Source organism: Schistocerca piceifrons, chromosome 2 (assembly GCF_021461385.2).
Source record: "Schistocerca piceifrons isolate TAMUIC-IGC-003096 chromosome 2, iqSchPice1.1, whole genome shotgun sequence".
NCBI classification, from domain to species: domain Eukaryota; kingdom Metazoa; phylum Arthropoda; class Insecta; order Orthoptera; family Acrididae; genus Schistocerca; species Schistocerca piceifrons.
The window spans coordinates 871,574,323-871,602,198 of record NC_060139.1 but is presented as its reverse complement, the minus strand read 5'-3'; the positions used below and the strand labels follow the sequence as shown (position 1 = coordinate 871,602,198).

The 27,876-nt window shown below is 37.8% G+C and overlaps 1 protein-coding gene across 1 annotated transcript in view; it reads left to right on the top strand.

Moving 5' to 3' along the window:
- The window catches only part of LOC124776261 (DNA replication licensing factor Mcm7), a 74,541-nt gene extending 53,719 nt beyond the window's left edge, over positions 1-20,822 (top strand). The window contains exons 13-14 of the mRNA XM_047251154.1: positions 9,334-9,443; positions 20,343-20,822. Coding sequence (XP_047107110.1) covers positions 9,334-9,443; positions 20,343-20,544 — 312 coding nt within the window. The 3' untranslated portion in view covers positions 20,545-20,822. The remainder of the gene's footprint in view (positions 1-9,333; positions 9,444-20,342) is intronic.
- The last annotated feature ends 7,054 nt before the right edge of the window (positions 20,823-27,876 follow it).

The window sequence follows — 27,876 nt, the reverse complement described above, 5'->3', positions numbered from 1 at the left end:
CTTTTTGGGAGCGATTGCTTGTCCACATCTCAAGTTCTCTCGTGGCACAAGTCGTTCAAGGAGGGCCAAAAGGTGGCCACCAATGAACCTCACAACGGACATCCATCAACCTGCTGAACTGATGAAAATGTCAGAGACACTGTCCACTAAGAATTTGTGCCTACTGGGACCACTGTGCCTACCGGGACCACTGTGAATGCAGCTTTCTGTTTGGGAGTGCTAAAAAAACTGAAAAGGACAATTGCACCTTGCCAAAGCAATATTAAGGACTAATGGAACCTGCCTTGTGACAACCCTCCCAAGCCACAGTGTCTTCATTGACAACGAATTTCTGGAGAGGACCCACACTCCATTGCTTCTGCATTCTCCCTGCAGTCCTGACCTTGCTCCCCCAGACTTGTTTTGTTTCCTTGCTTAAAAGGAAGTCTGAAAGGGAAACATTGAGATATGATTGAAAACATCCAGGCTCATGTTACATCAGCTCTGAGGACATCAAAGATAAGGCTTTCCAGATCTGGAAACACTGCCTCTATAATTGTATTGAAGCAGGAGAGTGCTATTTCAAAAAAATTTGACTGATCGTTCGATTTTTATTGTCAACAACTGAGTTGCCTTACAAATGCAGTCCAAGAACAAGACCAGGAATGCTGCGTGAAATGGTGCCAATCCATGGTAACGCCTGCCCACTTTCTGATAGACTGACAAAAAACGCTATACAGGCGTTAGGTTCAGAAATCATTCCGCAACCACCTTATTCACCTATCTTGCACCCTCAGATTTTCACGTTTTCCGCTCTCTGTCGAACATATTTCAAGGAACTTGCTTTCCAGATGATAATGTGCTCCAAATGTGGTTCAATGAGTGCTTTGCCTCAAAACCACGTGATTTCTACAGTCATTAAATCGAAAAATTACCGCAGCATTGGCAGAATGTTGTTAATAGTGAAGGAGAATATATTACTGATGATTAAAGTCTCTGTTATTTGTACCTGTTGTGTTTATTAAACTTGTGGAAAAACACTGAACTTAGGCATCAACATAACAGTAAGGATTGTACTGACAAATTCACCCATGGGAGTGTGTAGTGAATTGTTTGGTAGGAAATGGTGTCAGTATCGTGAGTATGTAATTTAGATTATTTGTTATATTTTCCAATACATTAGGACCCAGGGAGATGTCTGATTATGTAAGACTCTAGAGGAATCAAAGGTAACGACAGTTGATAAACCTGCCTAGGTAACTCACAAGATGTGCTGTAGAATTGTTCAACCTGTGTGCTTCACATCACTATCGTACAGAAGACCCCTTTGTTGTTTAGAAACAAGGAGGACAGACATGACAAAAGTCTGGAAAAAAAAATTAAAAGAGCCAGCCAGCTACAAAGATACATGTGGCAAACTGAATCTCTGAACAGAATAATTTCTTGTCCAGCATATGGAGCAGTTTTCTGCAGCTGTATTATTGATTTTGAATAAAATGCCAGCACCACCTGCACTTTTTATTTTAAAAAACCACAACCAGTTTTGGCCCTCAAGGCCATTATCCAGTGGTGTCTACATGGTCGTGAACAACGAAGTACAACAGAATTACTCAAATGGAGCAGTAGGTACCACCAACAAAAAGATGTACGTAAATGTTCAAAACCACTCATCCACGCACTTCATAGAAGCAACAAATTAAAAAGTAGTGTGATGTGTACTCTTATTAAAATATATGTGATGTAAAAAAAATTGAATGCCTACAAACACCTTAAAATATCATAACATAAATATTGTATGAAATTGTTATGTTCTAGAAAATTGATGTGTTACATGTACTTCACAGAGGTGTTAAAAAAAGTAATGAGACTGACAACACTGCAACTGATGAGGCAACAGCCCCCTGTGATTTTTGAGAGCTCTTATCAGTGAAGTTGTGTTTTTATTTTGTGTTATGAAAATGTAAAAGTGGAATGTAAAGCAGTGTTGTGCCATCAAGTTTTATGTTAAACTTGGAGGATATGCGAGTGTGACCTTTGAAAAGTTGGAACAGGCCTATGGGGAACATTCCTGACCAAGAGCACAAGTTTTCTGTGGCACAAATCATTTTTGGAAGACCGAGAACACACTGGAGATGTAGCTCGCTCAGGGAGACCTTCAGCTTCAAAAATCAATGAAAATGTTGAATGTTTGCTTGCTCTTGTGAGATCAGATTGACATTTAACAATATGGATTATGGATGACCTGTTAAACACTTTGACCATAAATCAAATTTTGACTTAAGTTTAGCACGTGCAAAAGGTTTGTGCCAAAAAAACTCTACTGAGCAGAAGGACAATTGAAGAAACGTGCATTGATCTTCTTTAGAGGATTGTCAATTACCACAAATGGCTCACTCATGTGAACACAGGTGATGAATCCTGGTTTTTTGAGTACGATCCTGAGACAAAGTGGTAAAGTGACAAGTGGCCCACTGAGATACCTCCTCGACCAAAAAAAGCTCGAATGAGCAAATCAAAGATCAAAATGATGCTGATTTGCTTTTTTACAATAAGAGTATTGTGCATAAAGACTTTGTTCCTCCAGAACAAACTGTCAACCAAGTGTTTTACAAAGATATCTTTGAAATGCTCAGGAAAAAGTGAATGGAGTGAGATGGGTCATTGCAGACAAGTGGATGCTGCATCATGACAATGACCCATGTCACACAGCCACTTCCATCACAAATTTTTTTACCTGGTAACATATTCCCGTTGTTCCATAGCCCCACTATTCACCTGATCTGAGTCCTTGTGACTTTTTTCTTTTCCCGCCATTGAAAATGTCTTGAAAGGAAATCGTTTTGGGACTCTGGAGAACAATCAAAAGAATGTGACTACCATATTAAAGGCCCAACCAGTTGAAGCTTTTCAGCACTGCCGCCTTGATAGGGAACGACAACTCCACCAGTGTGTACCTGTTGAAGCGAAATACATACTTTGAAGGATATAGTACTGTTGTTTGAAACAAATAAAAGCTTTGCTAGATGAAAAAATCAATCTCGTTACTATTCTTGCACGCATTATACATCTAAATCATTCTGAGAGATTCAAAACAACTGCTGATACATGCCAGGACGTGGCACTTAAACAGGGTAGAGCCAAGTTAAGGGAGGTCCTGCAGGTGGCCAGGTATGTAAGCACGTGACTAGATAAAAGTTGATGAACTTCTTTAAAAGTAAAACAAAGTAAAGTACAAAATGATATTTAAACATAGGTTAACATGGAGCCATTAAAAAAGACAGTAAAGAGTATTATTACAAAAAGAGAAAGGATAACGCCTGACGCTCAGAGACCATACAATGAGCGAAAAGTCCAACTACAAAACCAACAAAATGTTAGTAAGACAGATAGCCATGAATATTTGGGCGTGATCTGTTGTTCATAATAAATGGTCCTACCATACTACATAAAGAAATACATGCTGAAATTACATTACATCCCAGATCACATAAGAAACAGATTGACCAAGCACTTGCTCTGACAGGCGACCCTCGTCAGGAAACAGCTACCAGGCAGTGGAAGCGTCACACCCTTACTTGCGGCATCAACCATTGGGTGACACTCCCTTCGGCAACATTTATGGCAACCTTGCCTAACTGCTAAGCAGTCACAAGCCACTTTCCACCAGCTGGCAGCTGTGAAGTACAGTTGTTTCTGAGATAATGTTGCTAGAGGACCGAGTCATCTTGACGAGTGCCTGTGAGTACATTAACTGTGGAAGGAGCAGACAGACAACTCCTGAACAAACAATGTTCAGATTTCCCATCAAAGATGAAGAAAGGCAGTGGATTTTGAATTCAGATGAATGAATTAATAGTTACAAGAAAGAACTAATAAGAGTCCCAAGCACTTGATACTGTCCAAATTTTAAAATTTACATGTTTTCATAATGCGGCAACTGAGCCTCCCACACAGAAGTCATATGGTACTTTTAAATGAAATCATTATCACTATTTGGCATGTATTTATTTATTTCACTATTGTGATTTCGGCTGTAGAGCCATTTTCAACTGCAAGGTAACTGAAACCTATAAAACACATGGATAAAAAAGTGTAAGGCATAATGTGATATTATTTCATAAACAACGCAACTTGAGAAGCAGTACTTAGTTGTGGCCTCGCACTTGAAAATAAGTCCACATCTGAAACTGCGATAATGAAATAAACGAATAATAGAATCTGACAGTCTAATGACAGCAGTGATTTCATTTAAAAAGGATACAGGGTGATTCAAAAAGAATACCACAACTTTAAAAATGTGTATTTAATGAAAGAAACATAATATAACCTTCTGTTATACATCATTACAAAGAGTATTTAAAAAGGTTTTGTTTCACTCAAAAACAAGTTCAGAGATGTTCAATATGGCCCCCTCCAGGCACACGAGCAATATCAACCCGATACTCCAACTCGTTCCACATTCTCTGTAGCATATCAGGCGTAACAGTTTGGATAGCTGCTGTTATTTCTCGTTTCAAATCATCAATGGTGGCTGGGAGAGGTGGCCGAAACACCATATCCTTAACATACTCCCATAAGAAAAAATTGCAGGGGGTAAGATCAGGCCAGTGATGAAGTGCTCTGTCACGGGCTGCCTGGCGGCCAATCCATCGCCTCGGGTAGTTGACGTTCAGGTAGTTACGGAAAGATAAGTGCCAATGTGGTGGCGCTCCATCCTGCTGAAATATGAATTGTTGTGCGTCTTGTTCGAGCTGAGGGAACAGCCAATTCTCTAACATCTCCAGATACTGTAGTCCAGTTACAGTAGCACCTTCGAAGAAAAAGGGACCAAAAACTTTATTGGCTGAAATGGCACAGAAAACGTTCACCTTAGGCGAGTCACGTTCATACTGAGTTGTTTCCCGCGGATTCTCAGTGCCCCATATACAGACATTGTGACGGTTGACTTTCCCGTTAGTGTGGAAAGTTGCTTCATCACTAAACACAATCTTTGAAATGAAAGATTCATCTGTTTTCATTTGAGCAAGGATAAAATCACAGAAATCGATTCTTTTAATCTTATCAGCTGCAGACAGTGCTTGAACCAATTTCAGACGATAAGGTTTCATAACTAACCTTTTTCGTAGGACTCTCCATACAGTTGATTGTGAAATTTGCAGCTCTCTGCTAGCTCTGCGAGTCGATTTTCCTGGGCTGCGAACAAATGCTTGCTGGATGCGTGCTACATTTTCATCACTCGTTCTCGGCCGTCCAGAACTTTTCCCTTTGCACAAACACCCATTCTCTGTAAACTGTTTATACCAACGTTTAATACACCACCTATCAGGTGGTTTAACACCATACTTCGTTCGAAATGCACGCTGAACAACTGTCGTCGATTCACGTCTGCCGTACTCAATAACACAAAAAGCTTTCTGTTGAGCGGTCGCCATCTTAGCATCAACTGACGCTGACGCCTAGTCAACAGCGCCTCAAGCTCAAAAAAAATGGCTCTGAGCACTATGGGACTTAACATCTATGGGCATCAGTCCCCTAGAATTACTTAAACCTAACTAACCTAAGGACATCACACAACACCCAGCCATCATGAGGCAGAGAAAATCCCTGACCCCGCCGGGAATCGAACCCGGGAACCCGGGCGTGGGAAGCGAGAACGCTACCGCACGACCACGAGATGCGGGCGCGCCTCAAGCGAACAAATGTACAACTAAATGAAACTTTATAGCTCCCTTAATTCGCCGACAGATAGTGCTTAGCTCTGCCTTTTGTCGTTGCAGAGTTGTAAATTCCTAAAGTTGTGGTATTCTTTTTGAATCACCCTGTATTATGACTAGAAACCCGATTATACGTATTTGCATGTTGCATATGCATTTTCATATTTGGCTCCTTTTCACTGGTTATTGCACACTTTAACAAAAAAAACTAGTGATGTTGCATATTTTCACCCTATGTTTACAGTATTTTAAAAATTTTGACGGGCGGTGTCTAACTCGATCTAGTTTTGATGTCTCGTAGATTAACCATGACCTAGAACCAGAACACTAACCGAGAGGCCACTGCTAGTGAAATCATTACAGAACAGGAAAAGGAACAGCAACAGGCAGGCAGAGCCAATGCTCCTGTGCCCGTGATCCCTGTTAATCCTCTCTGCTGTCATACCGTACGCGTTGGCAACAATTAAATTAAACTACACAAGCTTTTAGTTACACGTCCATTGTTTCAGTTTAGCTTTCTATTTACTTGTTCAACTGTTTACGACGTGTAGTGTGTAACATACCGCACGAAAAAAGAAATGTCGTTTTGTGGATAGCTGACCATCCTGGAACATTTACATATGATGCAATTGTTTTATATTTTTGAGTATGTGAGAAAAACATTTCATGCAGAAAAAAATGTTTCAAATAGACCAGCGTGTCAAGAGAAGTCTTCATATTGCAGGAATGCAGAAGAAAGGATCATGACAACAGCAAGTTGCAGTAGCAGGGATTTGTCAGAAAAATTGGTTTAACATGGACCTATGTGAAGCATTCATTGCAAGCAATATTCCTCTTCACAAACTTACAAGACCTATCCTCAGAGGCTTCCTGAGCAAATATTACGTAAATCAAAATACACCAGATGAATCAACATTGTGTAAAAACTACATACCGACAATTTACGTAAATGTTCTGAAAGAAATACACAATGAACTCAAGGACAGCGTTATCTGGATTTCAGTTGACAAACTACAGACACTTGTGGCCGTTACATTGCAAATTTAATTGTTAGTGCTTTAAAAGAAGAGCCTTCTTCTTCATATTTAGCGGGACGCAAAGAAGTTGAAAATCATTCTACGATTGCCAGATTTGTGAATGAGGGTATTAGAAAAATATTTCCAGAATCTTCTGCAGATGAAAGATTGTTTGTGTTTATTTGTGCTGCTGCTCCCTATATGTCAAAGCAGGAAAAGCCCTCAGAGTGTTTTATCCCAATTAGATTCATGTGACGAGCTTTGTTCGTGGAGTACATTGCCTTGCTGAAGAAGTATGTTCCTTATTGTTGATTGTAAATAAACTGATTTCATTCACAGAGATAGTGTTTCTAACGGCTCCTGCTCACATCAAGACCCATAAAGAAAAACTACAAATGTGCCTTTACCTCCTGAACCAGTGGTAACTCATTGGGGTACATGTGTCGAAGCTGTGTTGTTTTACAATGTGTTGAAGCTATGTTATTTTACAATGAACATTTCGAGGCCATTAGAAGGGTAGTAAATGACTTTGATAGTGCAGAGACTTTGGCAGTTTGCCAGTGCAAGGAAGCTTTTAATGATTCCAGTATTAAAAAAGACATTGCTATGATCAGCACTCATTTTTCCCATATACCTGCAAGTACTAAAAAGCTTGAAACTCAAGGTTTGGCGTTGAATGAATCTATTCAGTTAATGAATAAAATTATTCTAGTGAATTCCTGATTGCTGGAGGTATTACCAAGAAAACTTAATGAAAAGTTTGAAAACATTTTAAACAATAACTCAAGCTTTGAACCCTTGTGCCAAATTCATAGTTTTATTAATGGGATGGATGAAGTTTTACCAGAAACAATAAGTGCCAACATAGCACCCAAATTCAATTACTGCCCAGTTATGTCTGTTGAAGAAGAATGGTCCTTTTCTGCTCATAAAAATGTTTTGAATGATCGAAGACACACACTTACTACCAAACATTTGGAACCGTACTTGGTCATTTATGTTTACAACAGTAGAAAAATGTGAAATAAATTGTAAATGATGCTTTGGTCCAATAGCGTTAATTAAAAGTAAATGCTGTTCAAAAAAATTCAGGATTGTATGCTTTTCTAAATATTACGGAGTTTTTGAGCGTGCCCCTCTGCATGCGATATATCTTGAAGTTGATCCTGTACATATTGATCATTTCGCTGTGACTCACTCGCATTGTATCCACTTGTTACTAACAACAGCAGCAAAGAAGGAACAATTCTTGAAATAGGATATGCGTCCCCATTTTGCAAATTTTTAGAAAATAATCCCAGAAAGGACCCCTTCCTAACCTCTACCTGAAAGTATTCAGGAAATGATATCAGCATTCTAAATGTATCAATTTTTCACGTGGCCAGCACTCATCCTCATAACTGATATGCACAGGTTTGACTTCAAGATATAATTCACGCAATAACTACAACGTTTTTTATTATTTCATCTTACATATTTCGACACTTTTGATGCATTTTTAAACATTTTTCATGCATATTTTAATATTTTTATAATGGATATAATCCCGTCTCTAATTATGACTATAGACCCCAACCAAGTAAAAATAATCGTACAATATCATTTCCATGTTCTAAAGCCTTGTACATACTGCATTGAACTTGAGTGAACTAGTGTAACGCCTTGTATACACCACAGCAAATTGAAGTGAACACAAGCGAAAAAGCATTCAAAATGTTTACCAGTGATCACTACAGTTTTGTTTGTGCCTGTCAACAAATGGTTGGAGAGAACACGAAAGAACGAGCATAGTGAGCCAGCTCTGCATAACACTATATGATCTTAGGGTTCCATACCACATTCAGTAAAAACGAAACCCTTTTAAGATCAGTTTGTTGTCTGTTTGCCTACCTGTTCGTCTGTTTAAAACTGTTTTTCTCATAAATGTATCGTCGTATCTAGTTGAAATTTATGTCACATACTGAAGTCTATAGTCCTTGGCGGTGTAAAACATTAAAGTTTCTACATCAATGCAGTCAAAGGTTAAGCCAATTAGGTCACATATTTTGATAGTCGCAGACTCACACATCTAAACTTGTAGGGTACTTCCAGTAGGCCTAGAATCATGAAAGTTAGCAAGAAGAAAGGTTTCACAGTACAAGTACAGAAAAAACTAAAACCACTAATTTATAATAATATCTCATGAAAAAAATTGTTCTTTTTTCTGCATTCAGGCTGTTTGGGTCACAATGGCTTGTCAGACATCAAGCAAGGGATGATTTTAATGCTCATATGACACATTTCAGAATTTATCCATCGTCAGATAAGTTTGGACTAGATAACAACCACTGTGGACGAGGTAGATTTTATGATTTCTAATGCTGGAAAATCTTCTTTAAGTGCCGAGACAGAGGTTAGTTGTTGTTGATGATGATGATATGGAAAGCATGATGTTTGATGCTACCAGATGCTAAGACTAAGAAGGATATTACGGTTTTGCTCATTTTGAAATTGTACCTGTCAGTTTGTGGGGGGGAGAGGGGATTTTTAGTTTTGCTGTTTAGTACATTACTCTGAATAATAAAACTGAATTAACTTTTATTACTGAATGAACTTCACCTGTATGTTTTCTCTTTACGTTGTAGGCTCGTCTGAGACTGGCTGATGTTGTTGTTAAGGAAGATGTTGCTGAAGCTATGAGGCTTATGGAAATGTCAAAGGATTCTCTAAATCACACAGAGGAGAGACTGGGGAGGTTAGTTTTCTATAGAAGTAATATGTATTATTATTTCTTTACTTTCTCAGACGTTAAGTCTGGTTAAAAATGGAAAGTGACGCGGACCTCGATCAAGCGTCACTTCCTTTTAACTGTACGGTATATGTTATATTGCATTTAGGAACTTTCGGGTAATTGAACACGTATCAATAATTACAGATTTCTGTAGTTGTATATATAAGTTTGGATGTAGCTGCATTGCATTGATGTACTGGTGGATATTGTGTGGTATGACTCCTGTAGTTGATAGTATAATTGGTATAATGTCAACTTTATCCTGATGCCACATGTCCTTGACTTCCTCAGCCAGTTGGATGTATTTTTCAATTTTTTCTCCTGTTTTCTTTTGTATATTGTATTGGGTATGGATATTTCGATTAGTTGTGTTAATTTCTTCTTTTTATTGGTGAGTATGATGTCAGTTTTGTTATGTGGTGTTGTTTTATCTGTTATAATGGTTCTGTTCCAGTATAATTTGTATTCATCATTCTCCAGTACATTTTGTGGTGCATACTTGTATGTGGGAATGTGTTGTTTTATAAGTTTATGTTGTAAGGCAAGCTGTTGATGTATTATTTTTGCTACATTGTTATGTCTTCTGGGGTATTCTGTATTTGCTAGTATTGTACATCCGCTTGTGATGTGATCTACTGTTTCTATTTGTTGTTTGCAAAGTCTGCATTTATCGGTATTGGGATCTTTAATAATATGCTTACTGTAATATCTGGTGTTTATTGTTTGATCCTGTATTGCAATCATGAATCCTTCCGTCTCACTGTATATATTGCCTTTTCTTAGCCATGTGTTGGATGCGTCTTGATCGATGTGTGGCTGTGTTAGATGATACGGGTGCTTGCCATGTAGTGCCTTCCCCTTCCAATTTACTTTCTTCGTATTTGTTGATGTTATGTGATCTAAAGGGTTGTAGAAGTGGTTATGAAATTGCAGTGGTGTAGCCGATGTATTTATATTAGTGATTGCTTTGTGTATTTTGCTAGTTTCTGCTCGTTGTAGAAAGAATTTTCTTAAATTGTCTACCTGTCCATAATGTAGGTTTTTTATGTCGATGAATCCCCTGCCTCCTTCCTTTCTGCTTAATGTGAATCTTTCTGTTGCTGAATGTATGTGATGTATTCTATATTTGTGGCATTGTGAACGTGTAAGTGTATTTAGTGCTTCTAGGTCTGTGTTACTCCATTTCACTACTCCAAATGAGTAGGTCAATATTGGTATAGCATAAGTATTTATAGCTTTTGTCTTGTTTCTTGCTGTCAATTCTGTTTTCAGTATTTTTGTTAGTCTTTGTCTATATTTTTCTTTTAGTTCTTCTTTAATATTTGTATTATCTATTCCTATCTTTTGTCTGTATCCTAGGTATTTATAGGCATCTGTTTTTTCCATCGCTTCTATGGAGTCACTGTGGTTATTCAATATGTAATCTTCTTGTTTAGTGTGTTTTCCCTTGACTATGCTATTTTTCTTACATTTGTCTGTTCCAAAAGCCATGTTTATATCATTGCTGAATACTTCTATTATCTTTAGTAATTGGTTGAGTTGTTGATTGGTTGCTGCCAGTAGTTTTAGATCATCCATGTATAGCAAATGTGTGATTTTGTGTTGGTATGTTCCAGTAATATTATATCCATAATTTGTATTATTTAGCACGTTGGATAGTGGGTTCAGAGCAAGACAGAACCAGAAAGGACTTAATGAGTCTCCTTGGTATATTCCACGCTTAATCTGTATTGGCTGTGATGTGATATTATCTGAATTTGTTTGGATATTAAGTGTGGTTTTCCAGTTTTTCATTACTATGTTTAGAAACTGTATCAATTTAGGATCTACTTTGTATATTTCCAATATCTGTAGTAACCATGAGTGGGGTACACTATCAAAAGCTTTTTGGTAATCAATGTATGCGTAGTGTAGCGACCTTTGTTTAGTTTTAGCTTGATATGTCACCTCTGCATCTACTATCAGTTGCTCTTTACATCCTCGTGCTCCTTTGCAGCAGCCTTTTTGTTCTTCATTTATAATTTTGTTCTGTGTTGTATGTGTCATTAATTTCTGTGTAATGACTGAAGTTAATATTTTGTAGATTGTTGGTAGGCATGTTATGGGGCGATATTTAGCTGGATTTGCTGTGTCTGCTTGATCTTTAGGTTTCAGATAAGTTATTCCATGTGTAAGTGTATCAGGGAATAGGTATGGGTCTGCAATGTAACTGTTAAATAATTTAGTTAGATGTGAATGTGTTCAGGTGAACTTCTTTAGCCAGAAATTTGGTATTTTATCATTTCCAGGGGCTTTCCAATTGTGCGTAGAATTAATTGCTCGGGTGACTTCATGTTGCAAAATTATCACTTCAGGCATTTGTGGTATCATCTTGTATGAGTGTGTTTCTGCTTGTATCCACCGTGCATGCCTGTTATGTTGTACCGGGTTTGACCATATGTTGCTCCAGAATGTTCCATGTCTGTTATGTTTGGTGGATTGTCTATTTTTATGTGTGTGTTATCTATTGTTTGGTAAAATTTCTTTTGGTTTGTGTTGAATGTTTGGTTTTGTTTCCTTCTATTTTCACTTTTTTTGTATCTTCTAAGTCGTTTGGCCAATGCTTGTAATTTCTGCTTCTTTTCATCTAATTGCTCTATTGCTTCTTGTTGTGAGATTTTACCTAACCTTTTTCGTTTTTTGTCAGATATTTCATTTCTTATAAATTGTGTTAGCTGTCCGATGTCTTTTCTCAGTTTTTCTATTCTGATCTGTAGCCTGTGTTGCCATGCTGGTTTTGTGGGTTTCTTCTGTGTGTTGGTTGGTTCTGATCTCTGCCTAGTGTGTATATTTAGTGTTGTGAGTGCTCCTACATAAACCAGTAGTTGTAACTCTTCCATAGTTGTGTATTCATTTATTTTGTTGTGTATGATTGTGTTGATAGTTTTTATTGTTGTTTCGACTTGTGGGCTATTTGGTGGTCTATGCAAGAATGGTCTATTGTCTGTATTTGTGTCTTTGTATTCTATATATGTCAACTGAAATTTTTCTTCTATATCTAACATGTGTGTCACTTCATGTTCTATTTGTGCTTGTTCTGGTGGCTGTCTTAAGATTTCGTTTTCCTCTGATTGTTTAATTGATGCGTGTTGTTCTTTGTTTGTTTGCTCTGAGATGTTTGAATCCATTACTGTATTTTCTTCTTCTTCTAATTGCACATTATTTTGTTTCAGTATTTGTTGTACTTGTTGTTTGATGTTTTCTAATTCTGACTGGGGTATCCTGTTATTTTTTATTGTTACACGGATCTGATCAGCTAGTCGCTGTTCTGTTAAAAATTTTAATTCCGGGTATCTGGTAATAAATGTTGTGTATACTTGTGATCTGTATCCAGTTGTGTTGGTTCCTAGGTTTGTTGCTTGGTAATAACAGGACATGAGGTGTCGATTAACTTCATCTGACCATCTCATTCTCTGTCTTCGTTTTCCTTCTAGAGTGGTTGCAGGAAGCATATCCTGCAAAACACCTCTATTTGGATTTAAATCATTTTCCAGTTGGCTAGCAGTGTCATTACCATTGTGGCCGGGCATAGGGTTCAAGTGTCGTCCCCGACCGTGACGGCGCTTGTCCGAGGCTTCTTTAGTTCTGTCCTGAACCAAGTAATCACACAAAAAGGGGGGTTAGCCCTATTAGTGGTTTGTTCTTTTCGTCGCCTTTTACGACTGGCAGAACATACCGGCGGCCTATTCTTTTCCCGGGCCTCATTATTATTATTATTATTATTATTATACTGGGCATGTGAGGAAGGAAGCAACAGAGGAACACCAGTAGAGGTCTACAAATTATACTTCAGTTAGTTACATCAACAATGCAGTTTATCCTTGTAAGAGTTACCTGAAGAAATTCATTATCAGTGTGTAACATCTTGAGCAAACATCATTTCTGTACATAGTTCAATAACGCTGTTTATCTGCTTGCCCTGATTTTAACGGTTAAAACTGTAGTTGACCACACGTGTTACCAAGGTCATGTCAACTTTACTGCAGAAGTTTTGCTGGGAAGCCCTTACACATCCTCCATGAAATCCCGCTCTCCTCCCATGCGATTTCCAAATTTTTAGACTCCTGGAGAAAGATGTGTTCATGGCCATTGATTTGCTTTGCACCAAGAGGTGCATGCCCAGGTACAATCACAACTTCATAGGTAACCACAGACATTTTTCCATGAAGGAATTGACTGTCATGTATTACAGTGAAGTAAATATATTAACATTTACGATGATTACTTTTGAAATAATAAAACAGTTTACTTACTTTGATCTGTCTGACTTGCGTACATTTGACTGCTCACTATAGATAAAAAATAAAGACGAGCTCAATATAGGTAAAATCAAGTACTGCATCAAAGGAGGAGAAGCGGTTTCCTGTTCCATCTCATAGATGTGACCTGTTGAGCAATAGCAATGAATATAAGAATTTGAGTTGCTACCATAATGTCAGCAAATAAACAACCACATAATGATATAGATACGAGCATAACAAAGCACATGGTTTCATTAGTAGAGCAAAAAAATACAGAAAATAAAACATTTGATGATATCCAATATCGCAAAAACAATATAGCACATAGTTTACAAAATAAACAGTAACTGACATTGTAACTTCTCGCTCTACATTTTATAATGACAATGATCATGAGAGTGATGCAATAAATAACAGATATTTGTAGCTTTGTACTCACCAGTTTACTGGACAACAGCGCAATTCCATCCAGCTCCCCATCGTCACTGTTGTCAGAATCAGCACCAAAAGCATCTTTGTCATCACCAAGACAGATCGTTAGTTGTTCATGTTATACCTTCCATTTTCTGTGCTGCTCAGACAAGTTTTTTGACATGCTCGACCGTTCTCCTCCACAAGGCTGTGTCCAAAATTGCAAAAGCTTCACGCAACAGCCTTTCCAATTCTGTTATTGTTTCTTATGTGTGTCTTCATATTACTCCATACGAAACCAATAGAGTCAAAAAGGCAGAGATACGGCGGCAGCCTTATTCCAGTATTATGCTGCTCCTCGGCAACTTAGTCTGCTACATATGTAGCCGTCATAGGCTTATTTTCTTTAACAAGTGAGTATAACAGAAGCTCTATCATAGTCATATCAGCAGTAATATTTCGCGACTGTAAACATTGCACCTTAATTTCTTTATGATTGTTTGTGGTTGAGCTTTACTCAGTATCACTGAATGATATGGAGCATTGTCCCTCAACAAATCATGTATGGTACATGTCTTCATGGTAATCAACTGTCTTTTTGGATGGAAAAACTAAAAGTGCATCAGAAGCAGAACCACTGGAAGAGCCTACAAGGACCGCAATTAATCTAGCTCTTCTAGCTGTCTACTGATGACTGCTGCTGCTTAGTGTGTCGTGCATCCAACATTCACTCATGCATCCAACATCCACTGACACCTTACTCAGCATTAACCCGTGTTTTTTCTAGCCATATTATTGAATGTATGTCTTTGCCAACCCAATTTTTTGCAAGAACTGGCTTTCCTCCAGAACAATAGATATTTTTTCTAACAGGCTTTTGCATCCATCTAGCACTTTGTAACGGAAACGCATACTTACTTTTCAGCACAATTTTTAGTGACTTTTTCCCATCTTCAAAAGTTCAGTTTCTTTTAACGCACTAGTAACTTTGGTAAGATAGGATACTCTTTCCTTGCCATTTGCCTGCAAATTGCACCAGTTTTGGAACAATTTAAGTCAGCGACAAGGCAAAGCTGCCTTTTCCAATTTCCTGAGGTTGCTATAAATATGTTACCTGATCCATGTGGATCAGAATTGTTACAGTTCAAATCTACTTTTTTCAACTTTTGCAATAATGCTTTCCTTCATATTACTGTTCTTGCATTAATTCCAAGAGTTTTTGATGTTCATTCCACAACTTTATCAGCAAGAATTTTTGGCTGACCAATGAATACTTACATATACTTTCTTCTTCTCATAAAGCCCACGAGTTCTCTGTAGTAACTCGTGCCTGGAGTTTAGCAGCACACCTCATTGCAAAGGATTGTCACTAGGTGAACAGTGTCTTTCATTGGCTTTTTCCAAGTATTTGTGAAACAAAGCCCAGTACAATGCAAACACACGGTTGTAACCACACACTGTTTATATCCATTCAGACAAAACTGGCAATGAGGGAGCTTCGACATCATGATCGGCAGTGATTACTGTGCTGGGATTGGTTCGCGTGCCACATGTAGTTTATTTACATATTTATTTACATGGCAGGTTCTGTAGGACCAAATTGAGGAGCAAATCTCAAAGGTCATGGAACGTGTCGGCACATGAAATTACAACATAAAAGTAATAACAGATAAAAATAAAATGTTTATAAACCCAGAAAAAGTCAAGCCAATCACAATGTAACATAAGAGTAAGCTTAATATTTCAAGGAACTTCTCAACAGAATAGGAGTGGCCGAGCGGTTCTAGGCGCTTCAGTCTGGAACCGACCGCTACGGTCGCAGGTTCAAATCTTGTCTCGGGCACGAATGTGTATGATGTCCTTGGGTTAGTTAGGTTTAAGTAGTTCTAAGTTCTACCGGACTGATGACCTCAGATGTTAAGTCTCATAGTGCTCAGAGCCATTTGAACCAGTTTTTGACCCATGATGAAACTCCGATTTCGATTTGAAAGCACATGGATTACTGCTAAGATTTTTGAATTCCTGTAGTAGCTTACTGAAAATGGATGCAGCAGTATACTGTACACCTTTCTGCACAAGAGTTAAGGAAGTCCTATCCAAATGCAGGTTTGATTTCTGCCAAGTATTAACTGAATGAAAGCTGCTTGTTCTTGGGAATAAGCTGGTATGACAGTAAAGAATATATATATTGAGAGGCCAATGTCAAAATACTAGAGTTACCCCTAATACTAGAGGTGGTATCATTTATATAAATAAGGAACAGGAGTGGCCCCAACACTGATCCCTGGGGCAACCCCCATTTGACCGTACCTCCCACATCACAGCCATTCTCAACACTGTGAATAAAGACCTTTTGCTGTCTTGTTAAAGTAAGAGGTGAACCAATTGTGAGTTACTCCTCATATTTCGTAATAGTCCACTTCTGGAGCAATATTTTGTGCTCAACATTATCAAACGCCTTAGTTAAATTAAAAAAATGTGCCCAAGCCTCTTACGTCATGCTTACTGAAAACACCTTTGTTGAAATGTAGAACACAAAATAAGAGCTTATGGCAACTGTGTTGTCCTAGAGAATCTTTCCAGAGTAGGCTGTTCCACCCGGCACACATGCCTGAAAGCAGCAAGCCAGGTGCACAACCAGTTTTGTAGCTGTAGTGTACATGATCATTTTTAGTCCACTTTCCGAGCTCAGGTGGCCAAGCAGGCAGCGTGTGCACAAAAACACAAGCAATCGGACTGTCCGTCTGGTTGCCCACACCAGCTGTGACAACCCCCGTGTGAGCTGAATGGTGCTTGCGGGTGCCATGCCCAATGGGACATCCTGCCCTAGAATATCTGGAAACAGGCTGCATACGTAGCAAAAATTGTCAACTTCTTATCTGCCCAACAGTGCAGAAAGTCGAAGTTGCTGTATCATGGTGGTGGTGGTGGTGGTGGTCTTCAGTCCTGAGACTGGTTTGATGCAGCTCTCCATTCTACTCTATCCTGTGCAAGCTTCATCTCCCAGTACCTACTGCAACCTACGTCCTTCTGAATCTGCTTGGTGTATTCATCTCTTGGTCTCTCTCTACGATTTTTACCCTCCACGCTGCCCTCCAATACTAAATTGGTGATCCCTTGATGCCTCAGAACATGTCCTACCAACCGATCCCTTCTTCTAGTCAAGTTGTGCCACAAACTTCTCTTCTCCCCAATCCTATTCAACACCTCCTCATTAGTTATGTGATCTACCCATCTAATCTTCAGCGTTCTTCTGTAGCACCACATTTCGAAAGCTTCTATTCTCTTCTTGTCTAAATTATTTATTGTCCATGTTTCACTTCCATACATTGCTACACTCCATACAAATACTTTCAGAAACAACTTCCTAAAACTTAAATCAATACTCGATGTTAACAAATTTCTCTTCTTCAGAAACGCTTTCCTTGCCATTGCCGGTCTACATTTTATATCCTCTCTACTTCAACCATCATCAGTTATTTTGCTCCCCAAATAGCAAAACTCCTTTACCACTTTAAGTGTCTCATTTCCTAATCTAATACCCTCAACATCAGCCGACTTAATTCGACTACATTCCATTATCCTCGTTTTGCTTTTGTTAATGTTCATCTTATAGCCTTTCAAGACACCATTCCGTTCAACTGCTCTTCCAAGTTCTTTGCTGTCTCTGACAGAATTACAAAGTCATCGGCGAACCTCAAAGTTTTTATTTCTTCTCCATGGATTTTAATACCTACACCGAATTTTTCTTTTGTTCCCTTCACTGCTTGCTCAATATACAGATTGAATAACATCGGGGAGAGGCTACAACCCTGTCTCACTCCCTTCCCAACCACTGCTTCCCTTTCATGTCCCTCAACTCTTATAACTGCCATTTGGTTTCTATACAAATTGTAAATAGCCTTTAGCTCCCTATATTTTACCCCTGCCACCTTCAGAATTTGAAAGACAGTATTCCAGTCATCACTGTCAAAAGCTTTCTCTAAGTCTACTAATGCTAGAAATGTAGGTTTTCCTTTCCTTAATCTAGCTTCTAAGATAAGCCGTAGGGTCAGTATTGCCTCACGTGTTCCAATATTTCTACGGAATCCAAACTGATCTTCCCCAAGGTTGGCTTCTACTAGTTTTTCCATTCGTCTGTAAAGAATTTGCATTAGTATTTTGCAGACGTGACTTATTAAACTGATAGTTCGGTAATTTTCACATCTGTCAACAGCTGCTTTCTTTGGGACTGGGATTATTATATTCTTGTTGAAGTCTGAGGGTATTTTGCCTGTCTCATACATCTTACTCACCAGATGGTAGAGTTTTGTCAGGACTGGCTCTCCCAAGGCCATCAGTAGTTCTAATGGAATGTTGTCTACTCCGGGGCCCTTGTTTCGACTCAGGTCTTTCAGTGCTCTGTCGAACTCTTCACGCAGTATCATGTCTCCCATTTCATCTTCATCTACATCCTCTTCCATTTCCATAATATTGTCCTCAAGGACATCGCCCTTGTATAGACCCTCTATATACTCCTTCCGCCTTTCTGCTTTCCCTTCTTTGCTTAGAAGTGGGTTTCCATCTGAGTTCTAAAGGCAGTATACAGTCTTTAAATCGATGGCCACAATAAGAAGTGTGGCTAATGAGTGTCCTAATTCTACAAGATTGGCTCTGGCTATGAGTGTGGTACAGTGATGCTCTCTAAAGTGTAGTATCCATTGATTCCGTAGTCCTGTCTTCATCAGTATCCAGAGTTACTTCATATTTTGTCCAGAGGATGGCAGTTTTTTGTGTAGAGATAAGTTATGTTGAGTGAGGAAGATGAAAAAGTATATCATCGTGTTTATCCAGTTCTCTTGTGGGTATTCAGAAAACAGTAGAGGTGTATGTGTGGGATTAATTTAAAAATTTAAAAAAAAAAATGTTCTGATATTCATGGTGCCTAGAAGTTGTGCATAAATTTATTTATTACCAATTTTTCTTGTAGTGTGATGTGGTTGTTTCACCAATGAAATGGATACTTCAGTTTTGTCACTGTTTAAATCAGTTGCCGGTTACAAAAAAATGTTAAATTCAACATTTTCAGCTACTGAAAATAATTTTGTCTGTAATATATTAGTGAACGTTGTGATTAGGTTGTAAATTGTGGAGGAAGGGTTTTCAGCAAGCAGTCGCCGTTTGGGTTATGAAATAAATTTATTGCCCTTTCTCAGTTCTGGGAGTTTTCACACCCATCTATAGAAGGTGCACAACTAGTTTTATTACATAAAACAAATAGCAGGTCTGATATTTGTTCTGAACACACATTATTATTTCATTTCATAAATGTTACTACTTAAATATTTTAACACAGTGAACTGTAAATACAGTTTGAAGGTCTCTCACACACTTGCTTATGACATAACAACATACAAGTTATCTGACAGGGATTGGAAATTACAATCAATTTTCTTAGGGCTTCAATGTGCACAGTTTATAAATAGATCCTGTTTCTTTAAGTACAGTGCTATGCCTGGCATTCACTAACATTACAGATTATCTAAAATTAGTATCCGCATTTATATTGCACATTAATCAGGTAATGGCAAATACTAATTTTTAAGATCTATTATGCCGGCCGCTGTGACCGAGTGGTTCTAGGCGCTTCAGTCTGGAACTGCGCGACTGCTACGGTCGCAGGTTCGAATCCTGCCTCGGGCATGGATGTGTGTGATGTCCTTACGTTAGTTAGTTCTAGGGGGCTGATGACTTCAGATGTTAAGTCCCATAGTGCTCAGAGCCATTTGAACCATTTTAAAATCTATTATGACATTATTGACATGCACATTATGGATCCACAATTTTTACTGCAGACAGCAGCAAATATTATATTTTATATCAGGTATTATGAAGTCAATTCAACATTTACTTATTTGGTATCCTGTTTTGAGGCAGGAGTAATAGTTGTATTTATTTGCAATGGTCTTTCAATGAGCCAGTCTGGGCATTCTTTCTTGCAGGTGTTGAAAGAAAGGTGTAGTAGATATCTCTTCATTATTATAAATTGTAATTATTTTGATCACAATAAAATACAATTAAAACTAGATGATAACCAGTTTCTGTTGACTAGTAACAGTCCTCAGTCTTTATCAACAGTAGATATCAGTACATATAATAATGCTAAAGTCTAAAACAAATTGTTCCTTTTCAGGGCACAAACTGTTGTTGACAGAATATTTTCAGTTATTCGTGAACTCGCTGGTGACTCTAAAACGGTAAAATTATCTGAAATAAGAGAGCATTGTACTGGCAAGGGCTTCAAGCCAGACCAAATAGATGAATGCATTGAAGAGTATGAAGAATTAAACGTTTGGCACGTAAATCAGGCACGAACAAAGATAACATTTGTGTGAAGTTGAACTTCATTACAATTACATGTTGGTAGATATACTTTTTAAAATGTTCTGCAGTAAAAACTGATAGAATTTCATTGCACGATAAACAACACTGTTTTTGTTGTTAGTTTTTGTAAATATATTGCTAAGCACGTGAAACTAAATCTCTTAATTGTGTATGTGTGTGAAATCTCTTAACGATGTTTATCACTGCTGGGATACTATATTTTTATACAGATTTTAATGTATGAAGATGATAAATAAAGTTGAGAGCATAAATAGCTCTCTTGTACTAAAATGTGCTGGCTATTATTTTCAGCCCCCTTCCACAACCTAATTTTACCTGTCCTGTGCGTAAAAAAAAACACTTCCTCATTGGTCATAGCTTCACTGCTGTAATACAACACTCATTACCAATTTCACAAACACCATGTATCCAAAAATTAGTAACTCTGACATAATAAGTAACAAAAAATATTCGTAATTAATATTATGTTGTATATAGTTCTCCAACATGAACTCTTTCACTGCTGTGAGCATGCATACACATACTGCTATACCATTACACCTCATTGCATGCTATCATCTGTAAAAAAAAAAAAAAAAAAAAAATTGATGTCTTATCTACATTTCTTTTGCTGCAAAGCATCAGCTTAGATCAGCCTTACGCAATGTATTTTTGCCTCTGCCAAATTATTAAAATTGCTGCAACCCAGTAAGTATGACAGATATTGAAAAGAAATTCAGTTAACTCTAGCTACCCAAACACACACATCAGCATGGTGTGTGCTTAGTCAATAACAGCACAGGACACACGACTGAAGGCAAACAGCACTGTCATCACATATGAGAGACAAAAGAATTTATAACATGCTGCATAAGTAGAATGATAGATTCTTATTTAATTGGTTCATCCAATCCATTATCTTTCAACCGAACCCACAACTCTGACTACGCAAACTTCATTCACAATTGAAAGTGTGCAAAAATAAAATTTTTTAACCTAATAGCTTTTTAAAAATCTGATAAGTATTTCATATCGACCAGAATGCTGTCTCAGCACAGGCATCAGCATTTGGCAAGCAGTTCAGCCATAACAAAAACCACCTCAACACAGAATGCAGAGAGCACATCCGTAAATGAGTTAAGGTACAGTAACAATATACCATTCATACAACCATTACAATATATTTGAAAATAATTTAAATAAAATTGCAATGAATCTACCATATTTGTTTAGTATGGATAGGAAAAATGGTTTTATTTTTTGGCCATTTTTGATATTAGATTCTTGAGGGCTTATTTTTTAAATACTGTGGTTTTTTTGCCGTATTTCATTGTTTTACAGTGTTACATTGAAAATCGAAATATGTCTATCAGTAACATTATATTTATTGACATTAACAATACATTTACTTAATGTTATAAAAAATTATTAAATCTAATAATATTATGAAAAGGAAAGTTGCTACTTACCATATAGTGGAGATGCTGAGGCGCTGATAGGCACTACAAAAGACTGTCACACATAAAGCTTTCGGCCAGTAAGGCTTTCGTCAAAATTAGATCACACACACACTCATGCAAATGCAACTCGCACACTCGACTCAAGTGTCGTGTAAGTGAGTCGTGTTTGCATGAGAGTGAGTCCTCCACCCATACTTTGCTCTCCCTCCCCCTTCCTGCCCCTGTCTCCTCCTTTTTCCCACCATCCAGATTGCTTCTCCCATTATTCACAGTTGCTCACAGTCTGGCCTAGGTAGCCAGAGACAGTGGCTGTGGGTGTGTATTCATTTGAATGTGTGTGTGTATGTTGTCAATTTCAGAAGGTCTTCTGGCCAAAAGCTTACGTGTTTAGTAGTCTTTGTGTTGTGCCTGTCTCAGCAAACACGTTATATTGTGAGTAGCAATCTATCCTTTTCATAATATTGTCATAAACTGAATATATTAGTTTTACGTACATAAATTGAACTAATGGTATTTAAATTTTATAATTGCTTAGCACTGGATTGTAACAATTTTTATCTAAGAGATTACAATGCAATCACTGTTGTCAGTTAATCATTTGTGGTGTGCATTGTGAAATGCAAGTTTTAGTATACGTTTCATACCCAATGAAATAAATTTAAAAAAAATTATAGTAGCAGCGGGAAGTGAAAATGAGCTGACAAATTACCAGTTGGTGCATTTGACCAATTGGCTATTGTGCCAATTTGTGAAGTGCTACTCAAAAATCCCTCATCTCTATGCATAAATCTTAAGTGTGTGTTCTACCTTTCCTACGGCCTACTCAGGTGAAAAATTCTAGGAACAAAGGGGGCATCTACCTGGTTCCAATCACATAGTTTGAGCCTCATCCCATGCCCTTCTGTTATCAATTTGCATTTTGGAGTAGATTATCTAATTTTTATAAATTTCACTTTCTTCTCCAGACATCTGCTGGAAAAGGACCTCATTAGCAGGTCACCTACAGAAACACTTTCACACTAAATTTCTTTGTGTACGCACCTTTCTTACCACAATATCTAGTCTTTAGACTTTTTGTTGGTATCCAGCAGGACTTCCTCAAACATTCTGATTTTTCTTTCTCTTTCATATTTATAATTTTCAGTTTCAAGGTAACATTATTGGAGTACGACTAAATTATTTTTGTGAATATTTTCAATCTGTATTTCATTTTTGTTGTATACCCTGGATTTAATCATGTGAGCATATAATTTCTGAATGTTGAATCAAAAAGATGGCAACCATATTCATATTAATACATAAAAGGATGTGCTTTACATGTCTTTGAAATATGCTTATTGGTTAGGTATGAAAGTAATCAGCCTAAAAAATACAGAGTAGATAAGTATCAATCTTTTGACAAATAGTAAGTGTTGTGTACTTCTTGTCAAATTTAGTTACTGGGGCATGGCAGGTTTTCAAACTCACCAAATCAGTTGTAATAAAACTAGCAAGTTTTGAATCTTTAACCTCTTAGAAAAATTCCTGTGAGCTCCATTATTCATTCTACTCGCCTAATTGTTCAGGTCCTTGCTGGCTGTGACAGAATTAATGTCATCAGCAAACCTTAAAAGTTGTTATTTCTTCTCCCTGACTTAATTCTCTTTCCAAATTGCTCCTTGGCTTCCTTCAGAGCTTGCTCGATGAACATATAAAATATCGGGAATAGGAGACGACCCTGACTCATTCACTTGTCAGTTACTGCTTGTGTGTCATCTCCTTCAACTCTTATAATTATAGTCCTGTTTCGTCAAGTTAAAGATAGCCTTTCTCTCCATGCATTTTATCTCTGCTATTTTCTTTAAGTTCAGAGACTGTAGTCTAGACAACAGTTTCAACCTCTCAGGATACTCGTAAAGTTAATCTTGCCTCAAGTGCTTTCCCCCCCCCCCCCCCCCTTCCCCCCCAAGTTAGTCTTGCCTCAAGTGCTTTCCCCCCCCCCCCCCCCTCCCCCAACCCCCCCAATGTTGTTCTTCACCAACTTTTCCGTTGTTCTGAAAATATTTGTGTCAGTATTTTGCAACCATGACATTAAAACTGAATGTGATATTCACTCTTATCAACATCTGCCTTTTTTTTAAATTGGAGTTATTATAGTCTTCTTGAAGTTTGATGGTATTTCACCTGTCTGATACATTAGTATCTTCTTCACCAGGTGGAATAATTCTGTCAAAGATGGTCGTAACAAAAACCTCAGTAATCTGACAATATCATCTATGCCAAGAGCCTTGTTTTGACCTAGGTCTTCAGTTCTGTGTCAAATTAATCACATGGTATCATATCTCCCATCTTATCTTCATTTACTTCTGTTTCTATATTTGTCTTCTTTCAAAAGGCAAATCCTTGCCTCTACAGCCACAGCTTCCTCTCTTCAGCAGCCCTGTTCTTCGCCATGTATGAAGAACATCCCATCTCACTCTATCATTTAGCTTGAAAAGAATGTTCTCAGTGATCCCTTTGTTTTCTTCCCTATGATCTTTCCTTTTAAAAAATTTTGTAAAAGTATTTTTAAGGCTTCAATGAGTTCTGCTTTGTTGGCCTGTCACTTTCAGTAGTTCTCTCTTCTCTCCTATTTTTTTTTTTTTTTTTTTTTTTTTTTTTTAGATCATCATCATTAGTTTTTCTAACAGTCCAGCTGCTACTTGTAATTCTCCTGCAGAATCACTTTCTGATAGCTTAGAGGTGAGCTTCCTCCTGCTGTGCAAACATTCAGGTTCCAACTCCGTGTGTTAGGACACTCTATACAAAGGTACTTACAAATCTTTTTCTTGCTACAGAAGCTGATGTGCTTGTGCAACAGACGGTTCTTCTTATTTTTCTAAACACTTTCGGCCAGATCTATCTGTCTCTTGATTTCCTTGAGAAATGTATTGTTTCTTCCATGTTGCTACCAAGATAGCAAAGTTCAGTTACTTTCTCTTACTATAATGTTGTCTTAAAGTTCTTTTCTACACATTCCTTCCACCTTTCAGCCTTCCTTCCTTTAATACTGGCTTGACATCTGAGCTCTTGATATTCAAATTGCTGCTTCTCTTTGATGTTCCTGCAGGCACTATTTATCTTCCCCTACTCATTAATGTTGCTGTAACTTTTCATTTGTTCTATAACCATAACTTCTTAGCCATTTTGCCCTTTGTCTCAATTAAATTTTTTACCCTCTGTATACCATTTTGCCTGTTTCATTTTCTGCATTTTTGTATTTTCTCCTTTACCCAACTAAATTCTGTAGCTCATGTGTTATCAACAAATTTCTACAGGTCTTTCTCCCTGTTTTATCCTCCGGTGGTCTTACCATTTCATCTGTTAGACCTACTCATTCTTTTTCAGTTGCATTTATTACTCCTTTTTCTATCAATCAGTGCCTAATACTTCCTGCGAATTTCCCAATGGCTTCTGGTTCCTTGAGTTTATCCAGGTCCTATGTCCTTAATTTCCTACCATAAGTTAGTGGTTCATTACTGGTAAATTATGGTCAGAGTACGCATCTACATATGGAAATGTTTTGCACTTTTAAATCTGATTTTGAAATCTCCAACTTAACATTACATAATGTATTATTACATTATATTATTATATCTGAAACCTTCTTATGTCTCCAACTCTCTTCCACGTAAATAACGATCCTTCATCATTCTTGAACCACATGTTAGCAATGACTAAATTAGGCTCTGTGCAAAATTCTACCAGCTGGCTAGCCCTTTCATTCCTTTACCCCAGTCCCTTGTTCTCTTACTATTTTTCCTTTTCATCTTGTTCCTACTGTCTAGTTCCACGCTCCCAAGCCAAATTTTCATTTCCCTTAATTATCTGAGGAATTTCTTTTACCTCAACTTACATTGTTTCAGTCTCTTCATCTGCGAAGGTAGTAGACATATGAACTTCTACTACTGTAGTCAGTGTTGATGTAATGTCTACCTTGGCTACCATAATGTGTTCACTATGCTATTCATGTTAGTTCAGCCGTATTCCTGTTTTCTTATTCATTATTAAGACCTGCTCCTGCAATACCCCTCTATGTTTTTGTATTTATAACCCTGTCGTTATTAGGAGAAAGAAAACTGGCGTTCTACGGATCGGAGCGTGGAATGTCGGATACCTTAATCAGGCAAGTAGGTTAGAAAATTTAAAAAGGGAAATGGATAGGTTAAAGTTAGATATAGTAGGAATTAGTGAAGTTCGGTGGCAGGAGGAGCAAGACTTTTGGTCAGGTGAATACAGGGTTATAAATACAAAATCAAATAGTGATAATGCAGGAGTAGGTTTAAAAATGAATAAAACAATAGGAATGCGGGTAAGCTACTACAAACAGCACAGCGAACGCATTGTTGTGGCCAAGATAGACACGAAGCCCACGCCTACGACAGTAGTACAAGTCAATATGCCAACTAGCTCTGCAGATGACGAAGAAATTGAAGAAATGTATGATGAAATAAAATAGTGAAGGGAGACGAAAATTTAATAGTCATGGGTGACTGGAATTTGGTAGTAGGAAAAGGGAGAGAAGGAAATGTAGTAGGTGAATATGGATTGAGGGAAGAAATGAAAGAGGAAGCCGCCTTGTAGAATTTTGCACAGAGCATAACTTAATCATAGCTAACACTTGGTTCAAGAATCATAAAAGAAGGTTGTATACATGGAAGAAGCCTGGAGATACTGACAGGTTTCAGATAGATTATATAATGGTAAGACAGAGATTTAAGAACCAGGTTTTAAATTGTAAGACATTTCCAGGGGCAGATGTGGACTCTGACCAGAATCTATTGGTTATGAACCGTAGATTAAAACTGAAGAAACTGCAAAAAGGTGGGAATTTACGGAGATGGGACCTGGATAAACTGACTAAACCAGAGGTTGTACAGAGTTTCAGGGAGAGCATAAGGGAACAATTGACAAGAATGGGGGAAAGAAATACAGTAGAAGAAGAATGGGTAGCTTCGAGAGATGAAGTAGTGAAGGCAGCAGAGGATCAAGTAGGTAAAAATACAAGGGCTAGTAGAAATCCTTGGGTGACAGAAGAAATATTGAATTTAATTGACGAAATGAGAAAATATAAAAATGCAGTAAATGAAGCAGGCAAAAAGGAATACAAACGTCTCAAAAATGAGATCGACAGGAAGTGCAAAATGGCTAAGCAGGCACGGCTAGAGGACAAATGTAAGGATGTAGAGGCTTATCTCACTAGAGGTAAGATAGATACAGCCTACAGGAAAATTAAAGAGACCTTTGGAGAAAAGAGAACCAATTGTATGAATATCAAGAGCTCAGATGGAAACCCAGTTCTAAGCAAAGAAGGGAAAGCAGAAAGGTGGAAGGAGTATATAGAGGGTCTATACAAGGGCGATGTACTTGAGGACAATATTATGGAAATGGAAGAGGATGTAGATGAAGATGAAATGGGAGATATGATACTGCGTGAAGAGTTTGACGGAGCACTGAAAGACCTGAGTCTAAACAAGGCCCCGGGAGTAGACAACATTCCATTAGAACTACTGACAGCCTTGGGAGAGCCACTCCTGACAAAACTCTACCATCTGGTGGGCAAACTGTATGAGACAGGCGAAATACCCGCAGACTTCAAGAAGAATATAATAGTTCCAATCCCAAAGAAAGCAGGCGTTGACAGATGTGAAAATTACCGAACTATCAGTTTAATAAGTCACAGCTGCAAAATACTAACACGAATTCTTTACAGACGAATGGAAAAACTGGTAGAAGCCGACCCTGGGGAAGATCAGTTTGGATTCCGTAGAAATATGGGAACACGTGAGGCAATACTGACCCTACAACTTATTTTAGAAGCTAGATTAAGAAAAGGCAAACCTACGTTTCTAGCATTTGTAGACT